The sequence below is a fragment of the Chelon labrosus genome, assembly GCF_963514085.1.
Source record: "Chelon labrosus genome assembly, chromosome: 8".
Taxonomy (NCBI): Eukaryota; Metazoa; Chordata; class Actinopteri; order Mugiliformes; family Mugilidae; genus Chelon; species Chelon labrosus.
Window position 1 is genome coordinate 3677508 of NC_140358.1, and position 10542 is coordinate 3688049.

Genomic DNA, 10542 nt, shown 5'->3' on the forward strand with positions numbered 1-10542 from the left:
GCACATGTCAGATCAGAACCACTTCCCATCTCTAGAGAGGTTAAACTGCTTTATGTTCCATGCACATTGAACTATACATTTTTTTTTTTCCCTGTCTGTGTGTGAGTGTTACTTGGGTAATGGATGCAGTGGTTGATGATAAACCACTTGTTGCGCCAGAGGTAATGAACTGAAACCTGAGTGTGAAATAGAAAAGTCAAAGCTGCATATGACCGCTTCCCTCAGAAAAACTGCTTCTTTGCCAGCTCCCTTCCTACAATTATGGACCCAGTGAATGCACACTGATGGAGATTTGTCGTGCAGTCCAGAAAGTCATCAAGTCATTTCATACTCACTGACTTTTGCAGCCATCCATGTGTGACATAAATCAGAGAAGCTTTAAAGCTAAACTGAGAAGGATTGTTCCAAATGAAAGAGAGGTACAACAACAGAACACAGAGAGGACACAACTCTATGATAACATTTGTTATAAGAGAAATGCATTTTTCTTTCATAGCAGATCTCCTGCACTCCGCATGAGTGTCTTCAGCTCCTGTGGTGGCTGTTCAGATGCTGTTTGTCTTTCCCTCAGGCTATGCGTTGTTTCAAGGCAGACAGCTTGTCGAGATGAGTGCCAAAGTTACACAAATCAGGCATAACATTATGACCACCTTCCTAAAATTGTGTAGGTCTCCCTTGTGCCTCCAAAAGAGTTGTGACTCATCACAGAATGGACATGGGCCTTCTGAGGGTGTCCTGTGGTGTCTGGCAACAGAATGTTGTTAGTGGGGGTCTTTAGGACCTATGCGTTGAGGGGAGGGGCCTCTGTGGATCATCCCACAGATGCTGAATCAGTTTGGGATCTAGTTAATTTGGAGGCCAGGTCAACACCTTGTGCTGTTCTTCATGTTTTTTGAGTTGTTCCGAAAGCGTTTTTGTGTGTGTGCCTGTGTCTGGGAGCTCCAGAATGCCTTTCCCATACAAGGCTGTGTCATTTAAGCAGCGTGGGACACCAAGCCACTTTCTGATAAATGAATTAATCATTCTTTCCAACTTTTCTACCTTTGAAAGGGCAACCTCATACACCGTCAGCGGCCACATTAGCCGAGGCAGTAAACCAAATTGCCAGCACCACAATTTTAACTTCCCTGGTAGCCCTGACCGGTCTATGCTTGAAATGCCTTGAATCATTTCCTGCTTCAACCCTTCAAACTGCGCCTTATCACTAAGACTTGCATCATACCATCTTCCCAAGTACTTCACTGGCTTCTCCAGCACTGTGGGAACTACCTCATCATTTATAACAAGCTTCTTATCTACTACCTTTCCTTTAACAATAGAAATACTCCTAGATTTAATAGGCTACAGCAAAAAAGGTTACATCCACACAGAACCAATGGTATTTGATCAAGCACACAAAAGCATATCTGCAAAAAACAGTTCCAATGAGGTGTACTCCTTTCGCACTCCGAATTGAGCACTATACCACTATACAAGGGATGAATTTCCCTTTATCCTTGACAAGTGTTAATAACTGACTTCCTCCTCAATAACATCGACCATCTTGTGACAATCCTATGTTCTCCTAGGAAACGTTTGGACCTAGCATTCATGTGGATGCTACTTAGACATGTAGCACCCACCTAGACCAGACCAGGCACCTCCACCCCACAGCAATGACACTCCTTGATGGCAGCAGCCATCCCCAGCAGGATGACACAGGATGACAGGATGACTTGGGGCCAAATCTACGTCTTAAACACTTTTACTCTCATTGACCAGTTGATCCAGAAGCAAACACTGTTCCTCTGTCCAGTTGGGTTTCCTACTTCATTTCTTCATTTTGTGGAAGATTTGAATGCCAACCAACACTGCTTCTTCTAGGCCGGTTAGCAATCACAGAAATTGATGAAAGCTGAGCCATTTCACTCTTGTTAATACCAAATAGGTGAAGTGAAAAATGTTACCAGTGTGGTAAATGAATGAAAGCAAATAAATAGAACTATCAGCATGTGGATACTGTGCAAGTGGGCCTGAGTTTAATCACACATTTTATAGGATCATTTTTAAAGTATAGCTTACTATTTATTTATTTTATGTGAAGTATTATTTATAATTATACAGTCTTCATAGAGATTAGATTCTGTTATTAAGTCTATTAATTTGACGTCCATTCTAGGCCAATTATCACCAAAAGTGTATTTTTATCTAGCTTTTAGGATCAACCAATCACACCTCTTGAAATGATGACTCATACCTAGCAACGGGGTCAACCACACCTCCTCACTAAGATAAGAGTTTCTGTCCATTCCTTGCTCAGAGTTCTCTAAGAATTTTCTGGAATCACTCCTAAGCTAAGACTCCTAGCTAGGAATTTTTAGGCTAAGATAGGAGCTCTCTTAGAGGATTCTTAGAATCTTTAGGAATACGGGCCCAGCTTAACAGAGGAGTTTAAGTGCACTAAAGTTAGACTGGAAATGACTCTTACTCAGTCGAAGGATCCAGTGGTTAGGAGTGTAGCGCCTACTATTAAGACAGGGAGGAAGTGGAAGGCAAAAGAGGCAGTGCAGCAAGCACAGGCAGCTCTTAAACATAGGGATATCATAGGCAATGTACAGCAAGGGCGTGGAGGCCTAGGGCTGTGTGCAGGGAAATCTCTGTGGAGCAAGGCATCAGCAGTATAAAGGAGAAAGATGGTAGTGGAAGAAGTACAGAAGCAAGAGGAAGCAGTTAGATGCTCGAAGGCAGTGTCGCAGGCTAAGCAGGGTCAGTGGGTGAACTGGGAGAGTGTGGAGAAAAGGAAGTTGAAGTGGAGAGAGCTTTGGAGCATGGAGGCTAGCAGGATTAGATTTATGTTAGAGGCTACTTATGATGTGCTGCCAACTCCCCAGAACCTAAACCAGTGGGTAGGTGAGGATGCTGCCTGTCCACTGTGCACTTGTGTGTGCACGCTTAGCCATATTCTGACAGGTTGTAAGGTTAGTCTTTCCCAAGGACGTTATACCTGGTGTCACAATCAGGTACTGAAATGTTTAGCAGCTGCAATTGAGGAAAAACGGGTGAATGTAAATTCCATGGCCGTTAACAGAGAGAATAGATGTATTAAATTTGTACGGGAGGGAGAAAAGGCTAGACCAGCAGGCATCAGGCATAATGCGGGACAGCTAAGAGTAGGAGGAGCCTGGCAGATGAGAGCGGATTTAAATGGACAACTGGTTATTCCAGCTGAGATAGTTAGCACTCGACTACAGCCAGATCTGCTGTTGTGGTCTGAGCCAGAGAAAGTAGTCTATTTTATAGAGCTGACTGTCCCGTGGGAAGATAGAGTTGAGGAGGCTAATGAGCGAAAAAGAGCTAAGTATGCAGAGTTAGCAGCAGATGCAGAGCAGAATGGATGGAAGGCTTATGTCCGTCCGGTAGAAGTGGGCTGCCGTGGATTTGTGGCAAAGTCGGTGATTGCTCTTCTGAGTGAGCTGGGCATACGAGGAAGAAGCCAGAGGACTGCGGTTAGCAATATGTCCCGGGCAGCAGAGAGAGCCAGCGATTGGTTATGGGTACGCAGGAAGAATGCTAGCTGGGGAACTAGCTAAGGTAAGGATGGCCGCATGTAGGCCACGATCGATTTGTTTGTTACGTGATTTGTTTGTTTGTTACGTGTTTTGGCCTGCATCAACGGGGCGAATCATGGTAGATTTGTTTGTTACGTGGTTTGGCCTGCAGCAACGGGGCGAATCACGGTAGAGTTGTTTGTTTGTTACGTGGTTCGGCCTGCATCAACGGGGCGAATCATGGTACATTTGTTTGGCTCGTGGTTATTAGTTACTATATTAGCCTAGTTGTTGATAGACATCGAATGGTGAGGAAAACAGGGTTGTGCAGTGGCGGTGTGGAGGGGGGTGACTCCAGGACGCTGGAAGTCACTGTTAAGCCTTCTCGAGGTGTCGTGGGCCTAACTTAACGAAACATCGGTGAAGGGAGGTGCCCACTTGAAAACCCCAATGATATGCTGCATACTGCTGTTGTCTTCATGTTACGTGGTAGCTATGGTTAGCTGCTGAGCGGGCCATACAAGCCAGCAGCGTTTAGTTAGTGTATGTTTTACAATGTCTGAACTATGCTGCTCAATGGGCTTACAAGCCAGCAGCTTTTACTTAGTTTATGTAGATTATAGGTTAATTGTCATACTATATGACCATAGGTTTGGTAGGGTCTCTTAGCTGAACAGGGCCTCTAAATGTGTTTTGCCTGGGATTTTGGCACAAGGGATTATAACATCTTATCCTGTGTATTACTGAATGCTGTACAAAGGCAAGGACAATTGTCAGTTTTATAATATACCAGGAAATTACTTGGCAGTTTTGTCAAATATCTTCATGTCTATATATCTTCATGTCTGTTGTACCCACCAATTTCTCCTACTGTTCTACTACATTTCTTAGGATAACAGGGTTTTCTTTAAAGTAAACACAGAATGAATACATAGCTCTGATACTGCAAAGAGCACACCCTTGTTCACACATGTAACTATAGTCTATGTCTGTCTCTATTGACCCTTGTGTGAGGCTTGAACTAAACCTGATATGCCAAATGAAGCTGACAAACAGGCACTGACATCTTTTCATCTGCTTTTCCATGATAGCCTCCTGGGACCCACCACATTTTAATATAAATGTGTGATTTTAGTAATAAGACTGTTGGATGTAAATAATATCACAAAACACACACACACACACAAAAACATTTTATTTAAGGTGTTAATAGAATGTACTTTATAGTAGACAATATGACTTTGATAGCTTTATATTTGTTTCCTTGTCTGATTTGACCAAACTATGAAGCTAATTAATTATTTCAGCTAATTTGTAACTGAAATATAGTGAACTGGAGTGTTTTTTCCTTCAAGGCAGTATTCTGAACAATCAAAGTCAAGAATCAGAAACCAGAAGTTTCAAAATGTCCATGGAGGGCACTTAACGTAAACTGGATTCTTATCAGCCGTACAGTTCCTTTTTGTGTTTTGTGTTTGCATTACTTCCAAGTCCCAGATTTGCAGAGTTGGTCCTGAAGACAACCCACTTGTATTTGGTCAAGTACTTCTGCAGGAGTCCCGCAGGATGCTTGGCAAAGATGTCCATTAGAGATAAAGGCTGTGTCAAGAGCGACATGTAAGCTTAGCATTTAACTACATTACTTTAATCTTATTCTGTCCGGTATTGCTCTTACTACTTTTTGGCGAACTTGAATGAGGGTGTGCACACATCCAAGTTAGGAATCTGTGCCTTATTCAGTTTCCTAAAAAAAAGAACTATCTTCCCTCTGCTTCTACATTCAAGATTCATCTCTACTGTAGAATAAGTGCAATAACATCACATTAATGTATTTAACAGTTAATCTTACATGTTGCTTCTAACCCAAATTGGATCACGAGGAGTGTGATCAACTTTTAAATCCAATTTCCAAATCCCATCTGCAGTTCTGAGCAAAACTCTGTCTGCTTCTGTCAAATTACTGCCACCTGTGACACCATGGCCCGGTTTCACAGACAAGGCTTAAGCCTAATCCCAGACTAAAATGCTGTTTGAGCTTGCTTAACTTTAAGTCACTTGCAGAGACCTATCTTAAATTAGTCATAGATTTTGTCTGTTCTGGATTAAACAAAGCCAATTGCAAGAGGGTAGATTAGAGCTACTCTAGGACTAAATTGTAGTTTATATTAATCCTGCAAAGAGGCAGGTTTAACTTCAGCTTGGTAGTGTTTGTGAAAGGGAGCACAGATGGTTTGGGAGCATGGAGTATTTGGAATATCTAAATGAAGACCAATATTCACTACAGAGGCCAGCCAGACAAATACCTGTGGACAGGAGCAATCCATTGAATCAGTACGATGAAATAACTTTCCGAGACCGCTTCCGTATGTACAAAGAAGATGCATTGGAGATCATTACATTGCTTGAGCCTAGACTTTCCTCCATGTCTCAAAGAGGAAGGCCTGTACCAAGTTCTTTCCAAGTTCTGATCACTTTGAGATTCTTGGCATCTGGAACCTTTCATCGTGAGACTGGTGATTTGTGTGGTGTCAGTGAAGCAACAGTCTGTAGAATAGTTCACAATGTCTGCAGTGCCATTTGTGAACTGAGAAATCTGTACATTATGTTCCCTGATGCTGCTGAGCAAGCCAACTATAAAATACGTTTCTATGAATATGGGAACTTCCCGGGAGTGATTGGCTGTATAGATGGATGTCATGTTGAAATCAAGTGTCCATCAACTCCTGATGCTGAGGAGTACAGGAACCGTAAGAACTGGTTTTCCATCAATGTCCAGGCTGTATGCACTCCCAATTTAGAGTTTTCAAACATTGTTGCCCGTTGGAAAGGAGCAACACATGATTCAAGGATTTTTCACAACTCTTCATTGTGTGCTCAGTTTGAGAGAGGGCAACATAGTGGACTACTACTTGGTGACAGTGGATATGCTCAGAGTTCCTATTTATTCACACCTTGGCCACATCCCACAACAACTGAGCAGCAAAGATACAACAGAGCTCATATTCGCACTAGAGGGATGGTCGAGCGTATGTTTGGAGTGTGGAAGAATCGATTCCAGGCTTTACGCAATACACTTCGCTTTGAGCCAAGAAGATGCTGCAAGGTGATCATTGCTACAGCTGTGCTGCACAACTACCTGAAGCAGCATAATTGTCCTGACCCTCCAATGGAAGACCAGATTGATCCAAATGTGCCCATGCCCGTGGCAGAAAATAACCAAGGAGGACTTGCGCTCAGAACTGCTTTCACATTGCAGCACTTCAGTTAGAAAAAAAAATACATTTAACCATGGAATGCATTGATTACGGCTTGTTTTTGCCTTGCCTTTTGCCTTGCTTGTTTTGTTTGTTGTGTACAACATATATAAATAGTGTGCAGAAAAATTAAATGGGAAACTTAACCAAGGCTGTTCTAAAATGTAGGTAGTGGTGTTTACGTTATTCACACTCTCACAATTTCACAATCACTCACAATTTATTTTCACAAGATATTTCATTACACTATATAGCTGTCTCATGCATCTTTCTTTGAACAGCTCTCTCTTCTAATTTCATATCTAATTCGACCTGTAAAATTCTCATTTTCATGTCATGCTCTTCTTTCAGATATTTCATTTTCAGCTCATGAAATTCTAAGGCTAACTTTTCATGCATGGACATCCTTTTTGGTCTCTGCTGGAAGGTGGTGACAGTATCTTTTCTCTGGGATGCCGTACCAGATGTGGAGGGTGAACAGTCACTGTGCACTGGCTCTTCCACCAGGGTTAGAATGGTTTCCTCTGTGAAAAGATCACTGTTAGATACAAAAACTCACATGAAATGAAATAAAATAAACACAGACAGTGGAATAATCTGTATGTACAGAATGAGGTAACTAATTTGCTTTCTATCATATATTTACCATTTGTGCTCAGTTCTTCATGTCCACTGTCCAAATGGTCATCATCTGGTATACCATCCAGAGGTTGCTGGTCCTCTATTATCCCAGTCAACAAGTCCGCTAATTCATCAGTCTTGTCTTTACTAGGTGGGGGTCCACCACCAGTAGTAAATCTCTCTCTTCTGGCCTCTGCATTCCTTTTTTTCAAATCTAATTTGATGTTCTTCCACAGAGTCTATGAATGCAGATATCATTCAATATAGACAATGTCACAAAACTATATGACATCTGTGATATACAGATCATAATTGACATGTCTCACCTGCAGTTGCTGTACCGCTCTTGTGGTTACATTTTCATTTGCATTGAATTCACTACAAATGGCAGCCCAAGCACTCCTCTTCCTTTGTTCAATAGCAGCACTGTGGCCTTTACTTTCAATAACAGCATGAGTTCCCACAATCTGTTTAAGTAGAGTTTTTTCATATTCAGTATAGTTCTTAGAGCGTTTTCTTTTACCTCCAGCCATGTTTGGTGTCAGAATTCCCTCCAGCAACGCTGTCCTCAATTCCATTCCAGGTTTTTATGAGCACCAATAGGCTAACAGGCTGTGCTCCCACTTAGGCTAATGAGGCTTGACCCAGGTGTTCTCGTTTAAGCTTACTCCAGGACTCCACAGTCTGGGACTAACTAAGACAAATGTAAGCCACGTTCATGCAAGCCGCTTAAATGACCTAGCTTTACTAGTCTGACTTAGGCCTACTCCTGACTTGATATAAGCCTTGTCTGTGAAACCGGGCCCATGAATTTTAAATAAATACAGATGTAGTGAGTCCCAATGTCCACCACAGGGGACAGCAACAACAAGTGTACTGCTCTGTGGTTAAAATGTTGTCCATATGAGTAAAAATAAAATGTGGTCAGTGAGATGACAGCCATTTAAAAAAATGCTGAGCTCCTGTTGCACATGTCCCACCTAACCAACCACTGAAAAGACCAGGATGTCCCCTACATGGCACAACAGGTTTCCGCTCTGTAGTTATATAATTTCTTAAACATCCATTAGAGACTCATGTCCTCTGGAGGGGATGAAAATATGTCTCGGTCTTAAGAGGATATAGTAACTTAGCTCCAAAGCCATGCTAAACCCCTGTGGTACATATAAATCTTCAACAACAAAATGGCAAACAACAAATACATACATTTAAAAAAAGGATGCTGGCAGTCAAACATTTTATTGGAAACTTCAGATAATTGGAAAGCAGTGTATTGAGACATCTCATTATATATTGAAATATATTAAGAGTACAAGACTATGTCATAACATGGAACAATATATACAAATAGTAAACTGGATAAACTATTTCACGGAACTTTCCAGATACAGTCCTTGGTCATGTAATTAGAAAACATGAGAATGCTCAGAATTCTTCTTTTAACAAAAACTCAATTGTCATACTTTTAAAAAGCCGCTTTATTCCAAAATGGGAAAGAGATGACCAAAGAGGCAATATTTATAAAATCCTCTTTATCCCCTAATCCAGAGAAGTGCTGTCTTCTGAGACTTCCAATAAGATATTTGATCACATATCCAAACACTGTGGTTCTACTGTACTTCTACCGGCAAGGACAAATTAAAAGAAAACTCAAAATGTTGCAGTTTCAGTTTCCATATTGCAACAGTGTTGGGAGTAACGCGTTACAAATGTAATGTAATTACTGTATGTATTGCTTTTTGCTGTAACGCGGTAATGTAAGGCATTCCAAAAAATAAATTGGGTAATATTTTACTCGGTACAAAGGTCAGTTAACCCGAAATTTAGTGGTGTTTTTGTTTTTTTGTTTTTTTATACTATCACCAATAACACTGCCAGATCAGCAGAGGAGAAAAATTCCTCGCAAATTGTTTCTTCCTGTGTTACTGGTAAAAGATGACTATGGCTGAAGCAGGCTCGGCATCGGACAGTACATTTTCAAAATGGACATACTCTCATTATTTTCAGTTTGTAAGAGACAAAGATATGAGTAACATAGTAGTTAAGTGCACTTTATGTGCGAAACCAAAAGATCTATCTACAACGCGAAATAGCTCAAGTAATCCAACGAAACATATATAGCGGTGCCACGCTAACATTAAGAAAGCAAACTGAGGACAAAAGCGGAGACAAAGCAGTTAAAGGTCTGTTTTTCACTAAATTCTGGCTATGATTGTTCCTTGTATTGCATTAGGAGCCATCACTGCGCCCTAGGCGTGTCTAGCCCGTTTTTTCCCAGCACCCCTAAAAATAAGAGTTGAAAAAAAAAAAAATGGTTGTTTTATTTTAAAAGGGTTTGTCTATGATAAGATAACAAATACAAATAGCACAATCGAAGAAAGTATGTGGTTTAAAAATAATATCTTAACGAGGACCCCCCCCCCCCCCACGGTGTGATCCACCTCTCTTGTTTACCCCTCCCTCCCCCACGCACGCAGCGCGAACACACCTTAGTTTTGGCTGACCACCTGAGGCTTGTGGCTCCTATAAGTTACCAAACGATCTATTTACTTTATCACTCAGCACCAACACATTCCAGTCATTAGCAACAGCCCTAACTTTTACTGTTGTTGTTATTGTTCAGTAGGAGTTTACTAGCTGATGTTTTTTTTCTCTCTCTCTGGTAAGCTAATAGTGCAGGTTGTCAATCAACCACTGTCCACAGGTTATATTAAGCTTTTGGTTTGTGCATATGTGTAGATGTTAAAGCCAAGGTTTAAGACTAATACTGCCTATCTACAGAGGACATTTACAGCTTTTGCAATGATAAATGTAAAGAGGTGGAGCTTTGGTACCTTTCTCTTTCTCGTTAAGGAAAATGTCGTCCATCAGTTATATGAAATCTTAAAAATAAAAACTTATTTAAAAAAAATGTTTTCAGCATTCTAATTACCTTACAAAGATTGGGGAATAAAAAAAAAATTGTGATTCGATAATATTTTTTTCCTGGTAGTCAGGAGGTTAGGCGGGGTTGCTTTTTTAACGTTTATTGACCTTAAGTTTGCTTTGTACTTATTTTTCCTACCTCATCTTCTCATTTAATCGCAATTTCTTTTCTTTATTTTTTAAACCAAATGATAGCTTTGTGACACAGTAGTTTG

The 10542-nt window shown here is 40.9% G+C and overlaps 1 protein-coding gene across 1 annotated transcript; it reads left to right on the forward strand.

The window, feature by feature from the left end:
* The first annotated feature begins 5147 nt into the window (after positions 1-5147).
* Positions 5148-7506, forward strand: LOC311491642 (putative nuclease HARBI1). The gene has a single exon (XM_084549621.1). The coding sequence runs from the start codon at positions 5767-5769 to the stop codon at positions 6793-6795; it is 1029 nt and encodes a 342-aa protein (XP_084405747.1). The 5' UTR covers positions 5148-5766; the 3' UTR covers positions 6796-7506.
* Positions 7507-10542: the final 3036 nt, after the last annotated feature.